The sequence below is a fragment of the Mastigoproctus giganteus genome, chromosome 5, assembly GCF_048544385.1.
Source record: "Mastigoproctus giganteus isolate SK-2022 chromosome 5, ASM4854438v1, whole genome shotgun sequence".
Taxonomy (NCBI): domain Eukaryota; kingdom Metazoa; phylum Arthropoda; class Arachnida; order Uropygi; family Thelyphonidae; genus Mastigoproctus; species Mastigoproctus giganteus.
Genome location: NC_143579.1, coordinates 61,671,690 through 61,697,107, shown reverse-complemented (window position 1 = coordinate 61,697,107; position 25,418 = coordinate 61,671,690). Strand labels below are relative to the sequence as shown.

Sequence of the window (25,418 nt, the reverse complement as noted above, 5' to 3'; positions counted from 1 at the left end):
TGGTCTCTTGCCAAAGCTATTGGCTGCAACTTTTGCCCATCTCTGTTCACACCTCTGTCCAAACCAGATGGTTCTGTTGTCATTTCAGCCAAGGATAAAATTGACCTGCTAGCATCCCATTTTTCTTCCAACTCGTGTATTAATGATCTTGGTAAAACACCTCCCACCATTCCCAACATGCTCCCTTCAATGCCTCCTGTGGTCTTCCGTCAAAAGAATGTCAGAAGGATTTTGACGAATCTTGATGCTAAGAAAGCTCCAGGTCCCGATGGTATTTCTTCACTTGTTCTCAAAACCTGTGCTCCTGAACTTACTCCTATTCTTTGCCACCTTTTTTCACTTTCTTATTCCAAAGGTATTTTTCCTTCTGCTTGGAAATTTGCTCATATCCAGCCAGTTCCTAAAAAGGGTGACAAATCCCTCCCATCCAATTATCGTCCCATTGCAGTTACTTCTACTCTTTCTAAAGTAATGGAGAAATCAATTAACCGGCAACTCTTAAACTACCTAGAAACCTTCCGTCTGATCAACGATTGCCAGTATAGATTCCGTCAGTGTCGATCCACTGGTGATATTCTGGCTTATGTTACCCATTTATGGACTACCTCAATGGAAAGGTTCGGTGAAACACAAGTAGTTGCTCTTGACATCTCAAAGGCTTTCAATCGTGTTTGACATAACGGTCTTCTAAACAAACTTCCAACTTATGGTTTGCCAACTGTTTTTTGTAATTGGTTATCCAGTTTTCTCTCTGATCGCTCACTGAGGGTGATGGTTGATGGCTCTCTGTCTTCTAATTTCTCCACTAATGCTGGTGTCCGCCAAGGTTCAGTTCTTTTCCTCTTGTATATTAATGACCTTCTTCCATTGACTGGAAATCCTATCAATAGTTCTGCCGATGATAGCACATTGCATTCCACTTTCCATTTTGAGAAACCTTGCCCTGCTCAATCAGCTTCAACTTCTCGAAAATCTGCTACCAATTCTTTAAATGCGAATCTTCAGGTAATTCTCCAGTGGGACAAAGACAACTTAGTTGATTTCAATCCTTCTAAAACTCAGTCTTGTCTTATGTCTCGCAAAAAGTATTCTTCTGCTCCTATGCTTATCTTTGGTGACACTCTGATTTCTAGGCAAAATGATATATCTCTTTTGGGGATTACCCTGACTTCTAATCTCTCTTGGCACAAGCACATTACAAATATTGCTTCCTCTGCATCTAAAAAACTTGGTTTTCTCTTTCGCTCTCGGCGTTACTTTTCTTCCAAACAGCTGTTCACTCTGTATAAATCGCAAATCCACCCTACCATGGAATATTGTTCTCACATCTGGGCTGGTGCCCCCAAAACCTCTCTTAGGCTTCTTGATTCCATTCAGAAGAGGGCAGTTAGGTTAATTAATGATTCATCTCTAACAGAATCTCTCCACTCGCTGTCTCATAGGTGTACTGTTTCTGCTGCATGCCTCTTCTATAGATATTTCCATAGGCACTGTTCTTCTGAATTGGTTTCTATAATTCCCACTCCCTCTTTCAAAACAGTCCGAACACATGCAGCCAACATCCATTTACTGTCCAACTTCAAACTACAGAACCAACTTTTCATCTTCCTCGTTTATTCATTCAACTGCCATTTTCTGGAACAATCTTCCTTCATACATATTTCCTGAAAATTACAGTGTACAGAAGTTCAAGTCCAATATCAACAAATATCTTCTTTCATCTTCTCAACCTCCAACCCAAGCACGGTACTAAGTACTATTCGTTCTAATACCTCTCGTGTTTGTGGTTTACATAAAAAAAAAAAAATAAACAAATAAAAAAAAAGCAACGATTTTTATGTGCACTAACCAAAAACATTTATTTTCTGCACATATGCCACATTTTCCATCATTCCTCCGATCAACACATGGCAACAAACATAATATTCAGTACTTCAGCTATAATGTACAGCATACAAATAGCTATGTGATATGTCTGAAAAAAATAAATAAAAATAATTGCTGGATATTCACTTGTACAATTTTTAATGGAATTTGAGATAGCTCAACTAGAAATTTTGAGATAGAAATTTTATATTTAACTCTCTAAAAGAGTTAAATATAAAATTTCATGAAAATCCATCCATTGGGAGTGAAGTTGTTAGTGTCGATGGACAGATAAAATGGACATTGTGAATACAATAAGACAATTTGCATGTATATGAATGTTCCTCAAAGCATTACAGAAGAAGGATTTCGAAGGAACTAAATTTACACAAGTATTGATAGGAGTTTTGAAAGCTAATGAAAGAACCAATGAAAAGAAAAAGATAGTTGTAATATTTTAAATGCCTCTTTCGGGTATTTGGTGGGGGGAGAAAAGGCAGCATAATTACTAACTACTTCACTAAACAACAAAAGTTAGACTTGTAAGGAATATATATATATATATATTTTTTTTTTAGTTGTCTGTTTGGGCCTCTTTTTTTTTTTTTACTCGAAAAATTTTTGTTGAGAAATATTTGGAAGCCCTGAACATGCCAAAAGAATAACATCAATTTGACTAAAACATCTGTGCCATTGGAGTAATGATGTGGCACAAATGCATTTATTTATGTTCTTAAATTGTGAAACCATATGAGAACAGGAACAGGTTTTCCACACAAACTAGTATGGGAGAGTATTTGGATTACATCATAAGATTCAAGAATAACAAACTACCAACTTCCTTCTTAACAGTCAGTTATTCTAGTAATGATATTCTTGTATCTGTCCGACTGAACAGGCATCAAGTGAAAAAAAAATTGAAAATGTGATGGCACCAATAGCCTGGTCACAACGAGATGCAACACTTCCTGCTCGGTATGTCTTTTCATTATGGGCACCATTGTCCACATCTCTGAATCTGTGTCTCTCAACAGTATTTTCCATTCAACTAGAATGCTTAGTGGCAAACCACTCCTGAAGACATCAGAACTTACTCTTATATCTCACTGCAATCCCATCACAGTTTTCCTCCCTTCTCAAAGTAACAGAAGATCTTATACTGCTTCTACCAAAGTAATTACTGCTTCCACTAACCTCCTCTGCACATACATTATGCACTTAAAACCTGCTTATGGCCACAAACATTATCATAGTGACTTTGGAAGCAAACAACTTGGATTACCCATCATATACCTTGACCTGCAGGCAGGTGTTGATCTCATAAATGTTGGCACTACTTTAACCCTGCAAAGGTGTGGTCAAGGAAGAATTTATAGGCATGCATGCATTAAGAATGAATGCTATTTTGTTTCAGTGTATTTTATGGCTAAAGCTTCAAGGGTTTGTAGACATTTACTAGATGAAAGGTTAAATTTGCTTGATGAATATGTGGAATGTGGTTTTTGACTGTGAATGCTATGGCATTTCCATTGAATTGCCATCTGAAGATAAACTTGTTTATAAGTATGCTCTGGTTTTTGAGACATTTCATATGTCATATTTGCCCTGTCAAATGTAGTTCTACCCATGTATTTACCATTGCAACCTTCCTGGAAGCAATTTGTGACAGTCTTTCCTGTATGCAGATTTATCTAACTTATCCATTTCCTGTGCTGTTGTTGTTATTTGGTTTTTAGGAGCATTACCAACTAAGGCCATATTGCTCCGGAGATATGCGATGGTCATTCTCTGACCTTTCCGCATCCTCCGTATTTGGTGGTCATGGGCTCGAACCCCGGTCTAATCAAGAAGTGTGTGCTACACACTGCTGCTCCTGCCCACGGAGATGCCATTTCCTGTGCCAGTATGAGAGCCACATGAAGTATGTGCAGTTATATTTTTTATCCACTGCATATTTTCATTCAATGTAGTAATTTTATCACTGACTGATGATTCTCGAAAACCAAAGTTGTGACTACCAATAGTTTTAATTATCTGTTATGTTGCGCTACTGTTTTATTTAAAAAAAAAAAAGTTAAGGAATTAATGATGCATCTTTACTTGCCCTAATATTTTATATTATAGTTTCATGAAGTTGGTCATTACCTCTCTTTAGCATGTGGTTGCATGTCAGTCCGTTTAAGACTAAATATGTAAATTGTAGTCCGGCTGCTTCATGTGATTTACAGCTAACTATTCAGATAAACAGCTTGTTAGTTGCACTTCCCTGAAATTTCTTGGTGCCACCTTAAATCCCAAACTTACTTTCAAGGGTCATTTTAATCTTATGAAGATTGGTTTAAAGTATTTTCTTCTTTATGCACATCCCTTTTCTGTATGGAGCTACCTTTTGGTAGCTCCATACATGAAATATTATGAAATATCATCTTGATAACAAGGTGCTATTTTATATTTGCTAGGTGTTTGGTATTTATTCTACGAATGCCATGTACCGTATTGATTCTCCTAGGAACCAGTTATCTGCTAGCCATTGTACACAAGTCCTTGAAGAATTTATCTGTCTTCACTCAGTGGATATCTGGTGTCATGTTTCCTCCTAAAGCTAAGTGGTAATCCTTTTCAGTTAGCTGCATCCAGCAGCCCTATTGTTGCGACAAGTGCATCAGGATGGACTTGTCAGGACGTGTTCACCTCCTTACTACCATCACATGTCACTGAACCTATTTCAAGCACTTTTTTAGACTTAGTATGACATTCTTATTTTGTATCTTTGTTCTGAGGAATGCTCTTCAATGCTCTAGCCATGGTGACTAGAACCATGTTCTAGTCACCATGGCTCTGTGGGGAGGTGCATTGTCCTGCTGGAAGAATCCATTGCCCTGTGGGTGCACAGTGACCATGAAGGGATGCAGATGGTCTGCAAGGATGGACACATAACCTGGACCATTCAAAGATGCATTTACATGTACCAGAGGTCCCAATGTGTGCCAGTAGAATATGCCACAGACCATTATCAACCTTCCACCTGCCCGAACAGTTCCTTGTTGACATGACAGGTGCATAGCTTTGTGTGGTTTCCGCCAGATACGCACTCTCCAATCATCCAAGGTCCAGTCCCAATGTTCTTTCTCCCAGTTGAGGTGTACAGTCCTGTGTCGTGGTGTTAGCAATGGGGCTCTTGTGGGTCATCGGCTCCCATAACCTATTGTGGCTAATGATCGCCTGATGGTCTTGGTGGATACATGTCTGGCACCTCCCTAGTTGAAGTCGGTGGTGATTTGTGCCACTGTTGCTTTCTGGTTGGCCAAAACAATGCGAGACAAAATCGATGATCACATTCATCCACCACCTTTCTCTGCTTCTGTCCGCGATGAGATGTTATTCCAGAAATGGCATATTCCTGATACCCTCTTGATACTGTCAAATGGGGATAATGCAATTTTTGTATCATCTCCACAATAGAGTGGCCCATGCATCGGGCATCCACTATCATCCACTATCCCTCTTTCAAAGTCTGTTAACTCACGATGTTTCTCCATATTGACATGGAATTAATATAGTAATAGTAAAAGAGGAATGTGATGCAAAAAAGCAAGCTTATGTAGCATCAGCCAAAAAAAAAAAAAAAAAAAAAAAAAAATCCACACAACCATTCCTGGTAAATGTTTGGACTCGAATTGACTTTTCCACACCATCCCAAAGATATGCTCCACTAGGTTCATGTCCAGTGAATGGGGGAGACCATTCCATGGTGGTAAAATCTGAGGAATGCTCTTCGAACCATGTTCAAAGAGTATTCTTCCTTGAATTTATTTAAGATATCAACTTCCACAATGACAAATGGAAGTTTGTTCCAGCAATTAACCACCTGTTGGCTAAAGGCAGATTTCCGCACATCTATTCTATAGCTGTCTTTTCTCAATTTGAATTTATGCCCCCTTAGGTTCGTAATCTGAGCAAGCGGAAGAATCCCATCGGAATTCAGCATGCTCAACCCATTCAAGGCCTTATACACCTCAATCAGATCACCTCGCAAGTTAGGTGCCTAGTCTCCAACAGCTGCAATTTGCAGAAATTAAGCATCTCTCGGTAAGAGGACCCCTATGTTCCCCTCACCAATCTTGTTGCTCTTCTCTGTACACACTCAAGCAAATCTACATCCTTCCTAAAATGAGGCCTCCAGCCCTGTATGCAGTACCCAAGGTGTGGCCTGGCAATTGCCTTATACAAGAGGATAGTCACCTCCTTATCCCTGCTAGCAAAATTCCTGTATATCATTGACAAGACCCTATGAGATACTCTGGCAGCCTGTATGCACTGCTCAGAAAACTTCATATCTGACTGCACAATTACTCCCAGGTCTTTTTCATTTTCTACCACCCTAAGTGTAGTACCACACAGTTGGTACGTTCCTCTGGGGTTACTTCTACCCATATGCAGGACTTTGTATTTGTCAATGTTAAACTTCAGTTGCCACTTCTCAGCCCATCTGCCCAAATTTTCTAGACCCTGTTGCAGTAGGCACACTGCCATTACTGTCATTAACAACCCTGCCAACCTCCGTATCATCTGCCAAACGTCAGCTCTAAGCCTGATATACCTTCATCAATACAAAACAACAGTGGGCCCAACACTGAATCCTGTGGGACTCCACTAATAATATTGGTCCATGAAGAGTAGCATCCATTGATTACCACTGTCTTCTCCCACTCAACCACCCTTTTATGCATTGTAGCAACTAACCCTTAATACCATTCTGCTCTAATTTGTACAGTAGTCTTCCATGCGCAACAGTGTGAAAAGCTTTCCTGAAATTGAAGTATATGATATCAAAATTATTTTTTGCATCCAGTTCCTGTGTAATCACATCCTAGTATTCAATCAAATTTGTCAGATAAGACTTTCCCCTTAACAAACCCATGCTGTGTCTGAATTATTGCTGCAGTCTTGTCTAGATGATCCTGCAATGCATCTAACCAGTGACTCCATTATTTTACCCGTAATAGAAGTTAAACTAACTGGTCTGTAATTACTTGTCACCCTTCGATCCCCCTTTGTGAATTGGGGATACATTTGTACATCTCCAGTCTATGGGGACTTCCCCTGAGTCCAAGGATGCTCTCATAATTATGGCTAAGGGTTTGCTTAGTTTCTTTGTTGCCTCCTTTAATATAACTGGGTAGATCCCATCCATCCCTGGGAGTCTTTCTTATGTATAACTTCAACAATTTCTCCTCCACTTTGCTCTCAGTTATTACAAAATCACTTAGCTCCCAGTTAGAGTTTGATAAACCTCGGGCCCTCTCCTCCTTGAATAACTTCTCATCTGTGAATGTGGATGCAAAATACTCATTCAATTTGTTAGCTATTTGAGCAGGATCATCAATAGTCGAACCATCGATATCAAGTGGACCAACCTGATTCATCCCCTTCCTTTTAGAGTTTATATAAGTAAAGAAGTCCTTGGTGTTTTTCTTAGCATCCTTTGCCAAAGATTTCTTGTAATCTGCCTTCACTTGCCTAATTTGCTTTGTGACTTTATTAAAGACTATCTGCCATAGGCTTTTGTGTCGCCTGATAATTTATATGCATCCCGCGCATTTTTATTCTCTGCCATGTCTCTTAGTTCATTTGACAACCATTTAGACCTAAACCTTGAACAATATTTCTTAATCCGTACGAAAATCCTAGTAGCTTCCACAATTAATTCCTTGAATGCTTTCCACTTAGAATTTCCTGTTGGTAACATCATCATTTGATTCCACTGTACAAAATTTAAAAACTGTCTGAGACCACTGTAGTCACCTTTACTGAAGCAAAAACCCTTCCCTTTACCCCTAATGATAATTATATATTTAAATAAATCCCACATCAGTACACTGTGTTCACTGTGACATAGTGGTTCCTTTATCTGCAAATTCTTAATACGTGAATAATCACTGCTGATAACCAGATCAAGAAATAGTATTACCCTTTCTGGTCGCCTCTCACACATGCTGCTGCAGAAAACAATCATTCAGTAAATCCACAAGTCTTGCTAGTGTGCGAGTGACCATCTACATGAATGCAGTGTACCCATATACCTGCCAAGCTGTGGGTTCATCTATTAGCGAGAGTGGTAACAGCATCACATTGCCCAGGAACCAGGTATCTCATGAATTCTGTCCTTTCAGTGTATATATAGTAAACACTCGATTTTATGGACTAGTAAGGAGAAGGGATGTCCATTATTGGCTAATGTCTGTTGGCATATGTGTGTATTAGAAACATTCAAATAAAGTTAAACAATAAAAACAAGCTTTTATTTACCTTGACTTTATTGGTTGATAGTACATAATTAGTAGTTTTTCTAAAAAAAACTATTTGGAAAAACTATTCAAACTTTATTATAAATTCCTTAAGCTAAGTCTAGCTTTTTGCAATATTTTTCACAGATGACTTTTTTTTGCCCTTCTACCATGCTATATTTCTCACAGAGATTGAAAACAGACAAGCAATCTAACTTTTCTAACAGCTTTTAACTTCTTTACAACACTTAGATGCACACACTTTCTCTTTTCCCCATTTTTAATGGAGGCCTTGTAAATGAGGTTATATTGAGAACATGATATCGAACTTATCCATAAACAGACTAGGGTGCTTTCTATCAGCTGTCATGGCTTGAGTTCCTAGTTTTCCATATCTCATGAACACACTTTGCCAGCGAGTTTTTTTCTGTCTGTAAAATCCAAGGCTCATTAAATTTAAGGTCTCTAAAATCAAGGGTTTACTTACTGTGTACACACACTCACACAACTCTAGTATTAATATCTGGACTCTGCTCCATTGCACCACACATCAAACAACTCTAAATATGCTCATAGGCCTTCAAGGCGATAGTAGTATGATTGTGAATGTAAGATGCTGCAATTTATGGAGTTAACAGACTTCCATGGGTACCACATAAGCAGTTGGTTTGTACATGATATTTCGATAGCACTGAAAATCCCTAGGTTAATGATTGATGATGCGATTTTCAAATGGAAGTAGACTGCTGAAACTGCCATAAAATGATTGGAAAACCTCTGAAGCTATGACAGGAGAGCTCTCAAAGAGATGTCTGCTCAGAACAGATTAACATTGTTGTAACTCACAGTCCCTCGGTGAGATGAGTGGGAAACATTTCAGCACTAGTACAGTGCAGGATGCTGCATGATATGGGTTACTGTGATCATGCAAGCCATCCACAAGCCACTAATCATCCTGATTAATGCCAGATGCTGTCTAGCTTGGTGTAAGATCCACTGTTTGTGGACTGTAGGCCAATGGAAAACACTATGCTTTGGAACAATGAGTCATGATATGTAGTCTACTAGTGTAATGGTTTTGCCTGGGTGTGGCGGATAAAGTCTAGCAGCTACCTGCTAGACGTTATCGGTTTGACATTCTAGTTTGGCAGAGGCAGTGTGATGGTCTGGATCTATTTTTCATGGTTTTACCCGAGGCCGTTGGTTGTTTTGGACAAAATCACAAATGCTGAGGCTTAATATACTAGATGGGGGTCTTAATTAACTAGATGTCCTGGACAATGCTGTGTTACCTATGTTGTGTCAGCACAGTGGAGAAGGCTCATACCTATATCAGCAGGACAACGCTGCTCACATTGTTGACAGACTGGTTTGAGGATATGAGTTTCAAATTGTTGGACCAGACAGCCCACAGCCCTGACCCCAATCCTGTAGAGAACCTCTGAGATAAATTGAACTTCCAGAGAGTGTGTGTGTGAAAAATTTTCAGCGCACATTAATTTACCAGTAAATAAAGCATACTAATACTGATAGCAAGCTAGATCCAATAAGGTTTGTACAAGCATGTAAAAATATTCAAGGTGTTTTGTTTCTTAAATTTTCAGAAAGAAATTTTTTAATTTTGTGAGTGTCTGTGATGAAAAGATTTGCTTGCTTGTCAGATGATTTATAATAAATATGTGGAACTTCATTTATTTCAAAACTTGCATCACAAAGTGACAGTGATTGTTTCTTTGGTATTATATAAATAATGACAGACACTAGCAATATATATGTTGATTGAAATTTCAGAATTTTGAACCATAAAAATTTGTATTTTTGTTTCCTTAAGTTGACTCATTCTGTTTTTCTTTTTATGTAGTTTTTTCAGAAAGTCACATGGAACACCATCCTGTCATTCAAGAACTTTCAAAAGAGATCGATCTAAAACATTGTTGTGGGTATATCACACTGATGAGATTAACACATACATCCAACACACACAGCTCATTTTATCCTGCACTGTGTTCGTCAGTATTGAGCCACTGTACAGAAACATTAGAAACTGGTGATAGCTCCTTTCAAGATATTTCAAATACAGTACTTCCAGTGAATGGAATTGCTGACAGCCTTTCACAAGAATTATTGACTGCCGAACTTGATAGCTTGGACCAAGCTCATCCAGAAAACAAATCAAACCAGACTGAAAGTTTATTAAAAGGCTCAAAGACAAAATCCGCGACTTTAACACTAAAGTTACAGCAGACTGCATCTGAACATTTCCATGTAAATGAAGAGAAATGTAATGAAAAGGAATGGACTCTACTAGATTGTTCCTTTGGTATCCCACTGTTTAACAATAGACTTAACAAAGAAGTTTGCAAATGTATAGTTAATAATGGCTTGTGCAAAAAAGTGAGGTAAGTTTTTATAAATTGCTTATTTTGGATGATTGTGGATATTTTTTGTTGTTTTGCTTTCAAATTGGTTATGTATTTAACATTCATTTGTTTTTAATCTACTTCCTGAAAAGTAAGCATACCCATGAAATTATTGTGTTTGCATGTTTTCCCGAGTCAAATTCATATGTTAGAAGGCCTCTAGGATATCGTGACAGCAATGTTTTTATTTAAAGTTATCACTTGAAATAAGATGATGGCAATTCAGCTCATAGGCACCTTCCCTTTAGATCCGATATCCCTGTCTGCTGTTTTTGGTTTTTGAGCCTTCTGGAAGTTGTTTCTTTTATGACTTTTCAGAAAGTTTCCTTTTTTTCTTGTAAAATAGTAGTTAATAGGAGAAGGAGAAATACCTGACCAAAAGTAGCAAGGTTGATTTAAAACCACCCAATATTGGGTGGTTTTATAGCATAGCATCTTTAAAGCAGCTGGTTATGTTCGGACTAAGTATAGCAGTAAGGTACTGGTTTAAATATGTGTTCACAACATTAGGTGAAAAAAAATTATTACTTCATATGTTTTAATAGGTATGTTAAATATTTGATTTTTTAATGGTTAAGTTTTAATATCTTAATTTAATTTTTTGTTTTTGAAAGTAGAGTTAATGATTCAGATGTTTAGTGCACCATTGTTGCTATTTAAGAGAATTTGTTTGTGAATGAAGATTAGGTTACTTTGAATTTTACAGCGCTATAATCACCATCAGTCAGGTCATCAAACAAAGATTTTGCATTAGCAATACTTTTTAATTAAACAGAACAACAAAAAAAAAAAAATAAATAAAAAATAAAATATACATTAAAATACAGTTTATTGTATTTTGTGGTGATGTGTAATTTATTTGCTACGTTATATGACGCCTTTGTCATATTTATTGCAAGACAATGTGATGTACAACAATTTGCTGTATGCAACATTTCAGTGTACCAGACAATTTGGCAAATTACATTTCACTGTATGTAACAATTTGGTGGAAAGACAATTGGTGACTATGACAATTCGGTGGGTATGATGATTGGGAGAATTTGGTGTATGGCAAAGAAAGACAGAAAATGCAAACTTTTAACATGACATGCAACTGGTGAATTTAGTGATCACGACACCATTCTTGATATTTTATATTGTTGATGGAGTGTGCTGTCCACCTCCATCAAAAATATAAAATGTGTATGCTATCCATTTTTCAATCACGTCCTACTTTTTTTTTAGAACTCATTAAAAAAAAGTTCAGTATGGACAGGTTAAAGATTAGGATAAAAGAGAACCTTGTTCACACTACTTTCACTTTGGTAAGTTGCATTTTTTAGGAAATACACATGGGAAGAGACCAAAAGTAGAGATCATCAATGGATGCCAGCTGGGTAATGTGCGTCTTCTGACATTAGGTTTGCAACACATGCTATAGTTTTTATTGAAAGAAGTTAGTAGCAGGTTTGTACCATAGATGGGTTTCTTCTGACTTCGAAACCCTTAACCAGTTTATTGTTTAACAACTTTCACATTGAAAACATTCATTTCAGTTCCTTTTGCCTGATTTCTGCACCTGTAATTTTCTTCTAGCTTTCCTGTCCTTCAACAAATTCATGCTCCTGGAAAACAGATTCAATTGAGTAGGTGTGTTAAAAAATAAAATAATAAATAATCATCTGAATTGCAGGTGTTACATTATGGACAGTCATGCTGAAATAGGTACAATACTCACTTTCTGACCTGCCTGTGAGAAGGATCGGCATGAATTAAGTTATACAGAATAAAGGGATAAAAAATATATATATTATTTTTTTTCTTTTTTCTAAATTTCTGCATTCCTCCTAAGTCACCAAAATTTCTTGTTTCCTAAACCTTTTACTTCATTGATTTTGTTAATATGTGATCTGTGTGATACACCAAATTGTCTTGCATATCATGCTACCAGTTGTCTTTCACCAAATTGTCATATACAGCGAAATGTTGTTCACCAGGTTGTCTTGTACACCAAAATGTCATGTACTAAATAAACCAAACTGTTGTGCACCAAATTGTTGCATACAATAAATTGTTATGCACTGAACTGCCATACAATGAATTGTCATGTAATGAATTGATGTGGAGCCCATATATGTCATGTAATGAATTGATGTGGAGCCCATATATGTCATGTATTAATTATTAATTTGGAAGAATTCTGGAAATGCAGCTATTTAGCATTCCAGTTAAAACTGGATCACTGTTAAAAGATTTCTGCTTTTTGATTTCCAAAAATTGGCACTTATGCATACGTTGAACAAAAGCCGAGAATTAGGGTTGAATTTGAAAGTGTCTGCAATTCTGCCCAGACACGATAGGAGGGAGTATATGATGAGAGCCTTGTCGATCAATTCGGCCCTGGAAAGATTGTGCAAGGCTCAAGGGGTAGATTTTTTTTTCAGCCTGGACTGTACTTGTTAACAGGAGAGATTCCTTCTACAGGGATGGGATACACTTAAATAGAAAGGGTGCAAGGATATTTGCTAATGCTATCGAGGCAGTGTTAGGTGGGTCGGAAAACTGCTGGCTTGGGGGGAGACAAAGACCAATAGATTGACAGTAGCCACTGGCAGAGGTGGCAGATTCTTGCACTGCTTCTATTAGAATGAGCAGAAGCCTGAAAAACAAGATGCAGGATATTTCAGAGACTGCTGGGAGCCATTGCGGTACAAGTAAACACATGGGTTGTGTTAGGGTAGCTAAGAATAGAAACAGGTGCAGGTATACTTGCGTGTACACCAATGCTAGGAGTTTAGTAAATAAATTTGATGAATTTGAGGTATTGCTCAAAACATCAAAGGCAGATATTGTTGGGATATCAGAGACGTGGTGTCACACAGATATAAGGGATGCAGAACTGCAATTTGGGGAGTACAACATCTAGAGAAAGGATAGACAGGATAGGAAGGGGGGGAGGGGTTATGCTATTAGTTAAGAAACACATAAAAACCAAGGAAGTGAAGCCAGTCGACATCGCCGGACAGTGCAGTGTTGAGTCAGTTTGGTGTGACATAAGCATTGGGAGATCAAAATTGAGAGTAGGAGTGTGCTATAGGCCTAATGACTCTGATGAGTATAATAAGGAACTGTACAGGGAAATAGAGTGGGCCAGTAAATCAGAGAGTCTTATAATGGGAGATTTTAATTTCCCAGATATTGACTGGAATTTGGGGGCTGGTTACTCACACACTAGCAGGGCTTTTGTGGATTTATTGGATGATTGTTTTCTACATCAGCATGTTCGGGAGGCAACTAGAGGGAGTAATACTCTTGATTTGATTATCAGCAGTGATTCTTCATGCATTAAGAATCTGCAGATAAATGAACCACTAGGTGGCAGTGATCACAGTGTGCTGAAGTGGGATTTACTCAAAGAGGTAACTACCATTAGGGTTAAAGGGAAGGGTTATTGCTTCCGTAAAGGCGACTATGATGGACTGAGACAGTATTTAAATTCTATACAGTGGGACCAACTGATGATGTTACCAACAGCAAATTCAAAATGGGAAGCATTCAAAGAACTTATCTTGGAAGCTACTAGACTTTACATACCAACTAAGAAATATTGTTCAAGGTTTAGGCCAAAATGGATGTCAGATGAACTAATGAGGCATATGGCAGAGAAGAAAAATGCATGGGATACTTACAAATTAACACGACACAGAAGCCTATGATAGATACAAGTTGATATGCAACCAAGTTACAAAGGAGGTTAGGCAGGCGAAGGCAGATTACGAGAAATCCTTGGCAAGGGATGCAAAGAAAAACAGCAAAGAGTTCTTTACTTATGTAAACTCTAGAAGGAAGGGGATGAATCAGATTGGTCCACTTGATATTGATGGGTCAACTGTTGATGATCCTGCTCGGATAGCTAACGAACTAAATGAATATTTTGCATTGACATTCACACATGAGGAGTTATTCAGCAAGGGGAATGCCAGAGGTGTATTCAACTCTAGCAGTAAGCTACAGAATCTTGAAATAACTGGGAGTAAAGTGGAGGAGAAACTGTTGAAGATAAACACAAGAAAGGCACCCGGGGTGGATGGAATCTATCCAGTTATATTAAAGGAGGCAGCAAAGGAAGTAAGCAAACCCTTAGCCATAATTATGAGAGCTTCCTTGGACTCAGGAGAGGTACCCATAGACTGGAAATGTGCAAATGTGACCCCAATTCACAAAGGAGGATCAAAGGCTGACACAAGTAATTATAGACCTGTGAGCTTAACTTCAGTTCCAGGAAAATTAATGGAGGCACTGGTTAAAGAAGCACTGCAGGATCATTTAGACAAGACTTCAGTTATAGCTCAGACACAGCATGGTTTTGTTAAGGGGAAGTCTTGCCTGACCAACTTGATTGGATACTATGATGCAGTTACAAAAGAACTGGATGCAGGGAATAACTTTGATATTATATACTTGGATCTTAGAAAGGCTTTTGATACTGTTGCACATGGAAGACTGCTACACAAATTGGAGCAGTGTGACATTGGAGGCAAATTGCTGCTATGGATAAAGGGATGGTTGAGTGGCAGAAGACAGAGAGTGGTAATCAATGGACACTGCTCATCGTGGACTAATGTTATTAGTGGAGTCCCTCAGGGCTCAGTGTTGGGTCCATTATTGTTTTCTGTATCTATAAATGATATTGATGATGGTATATCAAGCTTAATGTCCAAGTTTGCAGATGATCAAGGACACTACTGACACTATGCTGCTGCAACAGAATCTGGAAAGGTTGAGCAGATGGGCTGAGAGGTGGCAAATGAAGTTTAACATTGACAAATGTAAAGTACTACACATGGGAAACAGCAACCCCAGAGCAATGTATCAACTCTGTGTTACTACACTGACAGTGGTAGAGAATGAAAGGGACTTGGGGGTGGTTGTGCAGGCAGATATGAAGTTCTCTGAGCAGTGCAGATGGGCTGCAAGAGTAGCTCATGGAGTATTGTCAATGATATACAGGAATTTTTCCAGCAGGGATAAGGAGGTGATTATTCCATTGTATAAGGCAATGGTCAGGCCACACCTAGAGTACTGTATACAGGTCTGGAGGCCTCATTTCAAGAAGGATGTAGAGCTGCTGGAACGAGTACAGAGAAGGGCAACAAGATTAGTGAATGGAACAAAGGGGTGCTCTTACGAAGAAAGGCTTAAGTTTTGCAAATTACAGTGTCTGGAGACTAGGCACCAGTGAGGTGATCTGATAGAGGTGTATAAAGCCTTGAATGGTTTAAGCATGCTCAATGCTGATGGGATTCTTCCTCTAGCTCAGAAAAATCACCTGAGAGGGCATAAATTCAAATTGAGGAAAGACAGATGTAGGATAGACGTGCGGAAATTTGCCTTTAGCCAGCAGGTGGTTGGTTGGTGGAACAGACTTCCATCCCTTGTGGTGGAGGTTGATAGCCTAAATAAGTTTAAGGCTCAGCTGGACAGGTATTTTGAACGAACAGAGGGGTGAAGTGGAAGTGGGTTTTTTTTTTTTTGGCTGATGCTGCATAAGCTTGCTTTCTTGCATCAAATGCCTCTACTAATGCTAATGCTAATTAAGGTCTTAAAAATAGCACATAAAAATGGCACATTAGTGCCATTTTTATAGCACTAAAATATTATTTGTAAAAATAAAAACTATGAACTGGTTGTTTTGTGAATTCCAAGTAAATTGTAGTGGATTTTTTCCTATTCAGTGCTTAACTATTCCTATTTTATTTGGAACTAAAGCTAAACTTTTCATTATTTAGCTGTAATTGTCCATTTGCCAACATAGCACTGCTTCTCATTTCACTTTCAAACCTGTTACGTGCTCAGTCCTTAATTTTAAATAAATTTCCACTTGGGCACTTCTTTCTACCTTTGAGATGCCAATATGATATTCAAAATCATGAAAGGAATTAAATCTGTGTAAATTTAGAGCTGAAAGATTTCAAGGTATGTAAATTATATAGTTAATGTACAAGTAGTGCAGAAGCATCATTATGTAGTTGTCTGTGACAGTATAGTGGTTTCATCACTTGTCACTCATTTGGAGAGGTCTGAGTTCGAATCTCATCTTAGATTGGAAGGATTTCTAAAGCCTTCTTCTCGTGCCTCTGTAGCCAGGTGAACAGGAGCAGCAGTGCGTACATAGCACACGCTTCTTGATTAGACCGGGGTTCGAGCCCGTGATTACCAAATACGGAAGATGCGGAAAGGTTAGGATATGACCACTGCATATCCCCGGAGCAATATGGCAATAATGCGCTTAAAAAACCAACTTAACAACAAAGTTGTTAAGTTGGTTTTTTGTAGTTGCTGATTTCAGGCAGAGGGAATAAGGTTTTGCCACTCAAGTTATTCCAGGTTTTTCAGCCTGCACAATATACAAAATCAGCTTCTGATCACTTGAACAGATGATGTAATAAACAATGGCACAATATAGTCTAAGTTAGTGATGCTCCTAAACCCTACATCATTTATGTACATAACTGTTATGGCAAAACTGATAATTCTCTAAATGGATCACATGTTTCAGGTGTGAAGCAAATCGTGAGTTGCCTCATTCTTGCTCTTAATGTAAATAACACTTCTTTATAAAGAAAATTATTACTTTATAACAGCTATTATCCAAACAAACCATTTTAAAGATTATTGTGCCTTCATCGATGGAAAAGTAGGCACTTTTGGTGTAGGGGCTAACAACTAAAATTTCATTTCCACAATATAATAGATGTTGAAATTAGTTTTGTCATTATAATTACTACATACGTTATGCCTTTATGTTACTTTATTAGTCATGGAAGGAGTTTGCATATGTTTGCCAGGTGATTATTTCCATGGCGTAGAAAAGTTGCATCCATTTTCCAGTAATTACTTTCATGCCTTGGGCAATTGAATTTTTGACTGCAGGGTCTGAACTGGGGAGGAATCCATGTTTTGACATACCTGTAGAAGTAAAAAGCATGTGGGTGGCCAGTGAGAGTGGGCTGAAATTTTTTTCCCAGGGGTATAACTTTGTGGTGGGGAGATATAAAGAGTAACTAGTTAAGATTCCCTTTTATAAAATAAATTGAAATTTTAAGTTTGTTTGTTCTTTAATTATTCTTAAAATTAGTAAGACCAGAATCTAAACTGATACCAAGTGATATGGTGGGAAGGCAGCAGTGCACACTCACAGGTGTCTGGAATGCCTCAGTGCTCCCAGCCAATCTGCACCTGGTGGCCAGAAAATGACCCTACCTCTCTTTTCCAGCCCATTGAATAATAATCTTCTGAGAAATGCCATATATTGTTCTTAACATCTCTGAATAACGCAATAATGCAAAATTGGTTTTGTTTCAACCACTTGCCAAATGCATAGATTTTGTTGAACAGATGTCATTCTCAATGCAACTACAGGGATCAACTGCAGCAAGCTAAGTTACATAGGTAACAATGCATGTGCAGTTGCTTGAGAATCAGTGATGTTGATGGCCTGGCACAACACTTTGAGAAAAAGCATTTAATCTAAATTGTCATACAGCAGTTGCACGAGTTTAGACCAAATTTGAATCACCCTTATATTAAATTTCAGAATAGATGTTCAGTTTATAAATGGTTTTAGCATGTGTGTGTGTGTGTACTTGTCTATATACCTATTTGTTTATTTATTTATTTATTATTATTTTTTATATTTCAGCTTAAAAGAACTAAAAAACTCTAGCAGAAAACTGTGCCTTGAGCTCCTTCAGTTCATATCAAAACATCAGGTAAATAAATTAAAAAGGGATGATTTGTCAGAGGGGAAATGTATTAATGCTGCATATATGATATACATGCCAAAATTATAGCTGCTTTTAGCAATCAACTCACTGAATGCATGTCCCAAATATGCCCAAACACACTGTTTCAGTGTGTTTGGGCATATGTGGGACATGCATTCAGTGAGTAATGTGTTGACATATCCAGCCCAGTCTGCATGAGGAAATGCATATTTTCTGTGGTATAAACAACACCCTTATGTACTTTTCTAGACTTCTACAATGACAGATGTATTTGGTGTAGGAGAAAAATTGCACAAAAATGAGATAACACGAGTTCTTTGAATGTTTATTTATTAAAATGGAATGCAAATGTTTTTTGGTATGCACCTTGCAGTTCACATTTTATGATTAAGCTCTGTTATAACTTAATGTTTTTCCACTTGCTGGTATTCTACCCTGTGAATTGAAGGAAACCCATCCTTTTATTATTTGAAGAAAACATTTCTGAGGGCTTCATTCTCTGCATTGTTAATAACAAGATTACATTATGATGCCTTCCATGGCAAAATAGTGGTTTTAATACTTCTCACTTATTTGGAGAGGGCTGGGTTTGAAATCCATTAGAGATTGGAGGAATTCTTAAAGTGGCTATCATTAGGCAATCTCTGGCTGACGTTTTCTTCCACGAGTTATTCTCAGGTTTTTTATTTATTGGAATGACTTTAATATTGTGTAAAATCTCCATTCCCTCCAGAATAGCAGTTTTAAATGTGGCATAAATGACTGCCGATGTTTATTATCAGCTATAGTACATTCAGTTTCTTTATTAGCATTAGCATTAGTAGAAGCATATGATGCAAGAAAGCAAGCTTATTCAGCATCAGCCAAAAAAAAAAAAAAAAAACACACAACCGCTACTCACATTTCACCCCTCCGTTCGTTCGAAATACCTGTCCAGCTAAGCCTTAAATTTGTTTAGGCTATCAACTTCAACAACAAGTGATGGAAGTCTATTCCACAAACCAACTGCCCGCTGGCTAAAGGCAAATTTCCCCACATCTATCCAACATCCGTCCTTCCTCAATTTGAACTTATGCCCTCTCAGGTGATTATTCTGAGCAAGAGGAAGAATCCCGTCGGCATTGAGCATGCTCAAGCCATTCAAAGCCTTATACACCTCTATCAGATCACCTCGCCGATGCCTAGTCTCCAGACTCTGTAATTTGCAAAACTTAAGCCTTTCTTCATAAGAGCAACCCTTTGTTCCATTCACTAATCTTGTTGCCCTTCTCTGTACTCGTTCCAGCAGCTCTACATCCTTCTTGAAATGAGGCCTGACCAATGCCTTATACAAGGGAATAATCACATCCCTATCCCTGCTAGAAAAATTCCTGTATATCATTGACAAGACACCATGAGCTACTCTTGCAGCTCATCTGCACTGCTCAGAGAACTTCATATCTGCCTGCACAATTACCCCTAGGTCCTTTTCATTCAATACCACTGTCAGCGTAGTACCACAGAGTTGATACGTTGATCTGGGGTTACTGTTTCCCATATGTAGTACTTTACATTTGTCAATGTTAAACTTCATTTGCCACCTCTCAGCCCATCTGCTCAACCTTTCCAGATCCTGTTGCAGCAGCATAGCATCAGTAGTGTCCTTAACAACCCTGCCAACCTTTGTATTGTCTGCAAACTTGGACATTAAGCTTGATGTACCATCATCAATATCATTTATAAATACAGAAAACAACAATGGACCCAACATTGAACCTTAGGAACTCCACTAATAACATTAGTCCACGTTGAGCAGTGTCCATTGATTACCACTCTCTGTCTTCTGCCACTCAACCATCCCTTTATCCATAGCAGCAATTTGCCTCCAATGCCACACTGCTCCAATTTGTGCAGCAGTCCTCCATGCACAACAGTATCAAAAGCCTTTCTAAGATCCAAATATATAATATCAAAGTTATTCCCTGCATCCAGTTCTTTTGTGACTACATCATAGTATCCAATCAAATTGGTCAGACAAGACCTGCCCTTAACAAAACCATGCTGTGTCTGAGCTATAACTGAATTCTTGTCTAGATAATCCTGCAGTGCTTCTTTAACCAGTGCTTCCATTAATTTTCCTGGAACGGAAGTTGAATTGGGGTTACATTTGCACATCTCCAGTCTATGGGTACCTTCCCTGAGTCCAAAGAAGCTCTCATAATTATGGCTAAGGGTTTGCTTACTTCCTTTGCTGCCTCCTTTAATATAACTGGATAGATCCCATCCACCCCGGGTGCCAACAATCTCTCCTCCACTTTCCTCTCAGTTATTACAAAATCATCCAGCTCACTGCCAATGTTTACTTCACCTACGATATTCCCCTTCCTGAATAACTCCTCATGTGTGAATGTAGATGCAAAATACTTGTTTAGATTGTTAGCCACCTGAGCAGGATCCTCAACTGTTGAACCATCAACATCCAGTGGACCAGTCTGATTCATCCCTTTCCTTCTTGAGTTTAAATAGGTAAAGAACTCTTTTCTGTTTTTCTTTGCATCCTTTGCCAAGGATTTCTCATAATCTGCCTTTGATTGCCTAATCTCCTTTGTGACTTGGTTACAGACCAACTTATATCTATCATAGGCTTCCATGTCACCCATTAATTTGTATGTATCACATGCATTTTTCTTTTCTGCCATATGTCTCATTAGTTCATCTGACAACCATTTAGGCCTGAACCTTGAACAATATTTCTTGGTTGGTATGTAAAGCCTGGTAGCTTCCAAGATTAGTTCCTTGAATGCTTCCCATTTTGAATTTGCTGTTGGTAACATCATCAGTTGGTCCCACTGTATAGAATTTAAATACTGTCTCAGACCATCATAGTCGCCTTTACGAAAGCAAAAACCCTTCCCTTTACCTCTGATGGTAGTTACCTCCTTGAGTAAATCCCACTTCAGCACACTGTGATCACTGCCACCTAGTGGTTCCTTTATGTGCAGATTCTTAATGCATGAAGAATCACTCCTGATAATCAGATCAAGAGTATTACTCCCTCTAGTTGCCTCCCGAACATGCTGGTGTAGGAAACAATCATCCAATAAATCCACAAAAGCCTTACTAGTGTGTGTGACCAACCCACAAATTCCAGTCAATATCTGGGAAATTAAAATCCCCCATTATAAGACTCTCTGATTTACTGGCCCATTCTATTTCCCTGTACAGTATCTTATTATACTCATCAGAGTCATTAGGCCTATAGCACACTCCTACTTCAATTTTGATTTACCTATGCTTATGTCACACCAAACTGACTCGACACTGCCCTGTCCATCGATGTCAACTGGCTTCAGTTCCTTGGATTTTATGTGTTTTTTAACTAATAGCATAACCCCTCCTTCATTCCTATCCTTCCTGTAGACGTTGTACTCCCCAAATTCCAGTTCTGCATTCCTTATATCTGTGTGACACCACGTCTCTGATATCCCAACAATATCTGCCTTTGATGTTTTGAGCAATACCTCAAATTTATCAAATTTATTTACTAAACTCCTAGAAACAGGTGCATGTACACGCAAGTATACATGCACCTGTTTCTGTTCTTAGCTACCCTAACACAACCCATGTGTTTACTTGTACCGCAATGACTTCCAGCAGTCTCTGAAATATCCTGCATCTTGTTTTTCAGGCTTCTGCTCATTCCAATAGAAGCAGTGCAAGAATCTCTTTCACCTCTGCCAGTGGCTACTGTTAATCTATTAGTCTTTGTCTCCCCCCAAGCTAGCAGTTTTCCGACCCACCTAACACTGCCTCGATAGCATCAGCAAATATTCTTGCACCCTTTCTATTTAAGTGTATCCCATCCCTGTAGAAGGAATCTCTCCTGTTAACAAGTACAGTCCAGGCTGAAAAAAATTCTACCCCTTGAGCCTTGCACAATCTTTCCAAGGCCGAATTTATCGACAAGGCTCTCATCATATACTCCCTCCTATCGTGTCTGGGTAGAATTGCAGACACTTTCAAATTCAACCCTGCTTCATGGCTTTTTTTCAACAGTGACCTGTACTTGATAAGTAATTCCGCTGGTCTCCTACTCTTAATATCATTAGTGCCAACATGTACAACTATATCACCTTTTGTGCCCTTAAAAGATGATATCCGCTCTACAACGTCATCAACCTTTGCCCCTGGCAGACATACCCTGGTCCTGTTCCACCTATCCTTTTTATTTATTGTGTAATATTCCTCGGTTTGAGTCCCATTAAGGTGTAATTTTTATGAACTTTTTTTCATAAAGAATTCCATAAAAAATTACAGTCCAGGTTTTTACTTCCAATAACTAGATTTTTCATTATATAGGACATAGTGTTTCTAATTAACTACTGGTGGTATTGAATGAAACCTTTGAAAGGCATCATATGGCATTAGGAAAAACCTTTCTTGAGAATAAAATTCTTTATCCCACATGGATTTTTGTACAACTGAAATTTATTTTTTTTTATAGATACAGAAATTTGAAATAAACTGAGAGTACATACAAATAATATTTTATAAATAAAATTCCTAATCCCACTTTCTCAGTGATTACAGTTGCTGTTCTTCCATACTCTGTGGAATATTCCTCGGTTTGAGTTCCATTAAGGTGTAATTTTTATGAACTTTTTTTCATAAAGAATTCCATAAAAAATTACAGTCCAGGTTTTTACTTCCAAAAACTAGATTTTTCATTTAGTAAAACACACTAATCATACAATATGGACATTATACACTGATATCCCAATCTTGGCTGCCTCAATGCATTAAATAAAAACCCTAACAAAACTTCAGCTTGAATGGAAGGGGAGACATGCATTAGTTTCTCAATACTCTCACACAAATAATAATACACGTTAGATTTATCTTACAGATGATTTATGAAAGTTCCACTTATTAATTTTCATCAATAAAAAAGTGAAACTTTCATACATTGTCTTTAAGATTTGTTTCAAAAATTGTCATTAAGATCCATTGTATTACTAAAGAGTGTTAAGAACATAATGCAGAATGGCCTACTTTTCTAGTTCACATTGAAGATGTGGATTAATAATTATATCTGTGAAGTACTTGTGCATATATAATAAAAATTATCTAACTGTATCTAGAAGAAGAAGAAAAAACAAAAAATTTTATTTCATAACTCACTCAAGACAATGCTTTAATTGCAAGAGGTAATAGAGGTATTCCTAAAAGTTGTTGTTGCATATTGTAATGAGCAACAGAATGTTCATTACAATGTGGCTATAGTTTTAATTTCTTATAATTATAGAGTTTTAGTACAGTAGTTTTGGTGTCACAGAACAATGCAAAGTTATCTGAATTCTCATGATCTTCCTTTTGGTGAAGATTCCTCAGTGGTTTGCTCTAGAAATAACTGAAATGTATTTGCACAGTTAAAGGCAGGAACATCACTTTTCTGTCTTTAAATTTATTTCCCAAATGTTTTCTATAATTGCAACTGGTATGCTAAACATATACTGGTTGCAATTATAGAAAACATCTGTGAACATTGTACATCAAAAGAATAAATGAATATTTCTTGAGTATTTCACATTTCAGCTTTATTCTGTCTGCTAAAATCTTTATTAGTCTGCCAAGGTACAAAGTTCTATTTTATTACCATTATAATTTAAAGTGCATTGATATAAACTATTGCATATAAATGAATAGCATCTGAATTTCAAATGGGTCAGAAAACCCATACTCCTGGCACTGACCAAATAGAGGTAAAAATTATACAAAAATAAATTGTAAAAGTGTTCACATATAAAGAAAGATAAAACTTCTAGAGAAGGTAACTAGATTGATAGAGAGCACTAAGCATTATCCCAATGAGGAAAGGCTTAGAAGATAGTCTTCAGAGTTTAGTAACTAGTCACTTTGGGATGTGGGAATTGATTGACAGAGATTAGTGAAATGAATGAGGAAGAAATATTCTCACTAGAGAGACAAGAACCAGGGGGAACAACAATAAAATCTTAAGAACAATCTTAAGAACACAGCAAACGTAAACCTTCTGTTTACTTTGCTGTGTTGTGGGACATTGAAATAAGTTGCCTGCAAGGTGGAGGAAGAATTGGATTTTTGACGATGGGAATAATGGGTTTTCCCACTATTCACTTATTCTGCATCTACGAGAATAAATGAGCTTATTCTGGTAGATGCAGAATAAGTTCACTTTCCTTGCATCATTATACCATTTTAATTTGGTTTGATAGTTATTTCTGCTTTGTTTTATGGAAGATTCCATAGCTTTGAATAAGTGTTGAAGAAAAAGTTTCAGGCAGTTGAAAGCTCTTAGTTAATTACAGTGTAATTTGTTTTAGATGGTCCACTTTCAAGTGAGAAAATAGTATGTCTTAAATTAGTATCTGGTTTGAAAAAATGATGTAACACTAGTAACATTCAGCTAACAGAAGTGGTAACAAAAATAATAAGGGAAATTAGTACACAACAATAAGTTACTTTGAGGTTATTTTTTCTTTGGCATAAATCAAACTGTTCACATTCTCCCCCCCCCTCAATATGAGTGATAAAATTCTTTCATATTTAACAGAATCTGCATTTATTTAACTTTTTTTTTTTTTATTGCTCTTGCTTTTACTGTCATTTCAGCAAGAATATAATACTATGATATGTCTTATGATTGAATAATTTTTATTTAACAGGAGGTTCTTACTTCATCTGATTCAAAAAATTGTTCATTCCTACCTGTCCAGCCAGGAAGTGACTTAGAACTTCCCCTTCCAACTCAGAATTTATTATTTGTGGATGGAGTGCTATCAGTCTGGGATGGTACATAATATAGAATGTTTGTACAGTAAGCATTGTAAAAAGCAATTATTTTTAGCACTGTGGTTTTTTTGTGTATATTATATCACATTGTAACTATTGTGTTGAAACACATGGGATAAGATGGCTAATCTGGTCTCATCCAAAACTTTACAATGGGTGACCACTGTATGTATATATATATATGTATGTGTGTGTGTGTATATATATATAAACTAGAACTGAATGATATTAAGGGTATTTGTAAGAAATTTAAATAATTTATAGAA

At 37.4% G+C, this 25,418-nt stretch overlaps 1 protein-coding gene across 1 annotated transcript in view; it reads left to right on the top strand.

Annotated features, from left to right (window-relative positions):
• LOC150085447 (protein FAM91A1) overlaps positions 1-25,160 on the top strand; it is a 211,016-nt gene extending 185,856 nt beyond the window's left edge. Inside the window, exons 20-22 of the mRNA XM_090374568.1 lie at positions 10,015-10,552; positions 18,258-18,327; positions 25,026-25,160. Coding sequence (XP_090230694.1) covers positions 10,015-10,552; positions 18,258-18,327; positions 25,026-25,160 — 743 coding nt within the window. The remainder of the gene's footprint in view (positions 1-10,014; positions 10,553-18,257; positions 18,328-25,025) is intronic.
• The last annotated feature ends 258 nt before the right edge of the window (positions 25,161-25,418 follow it).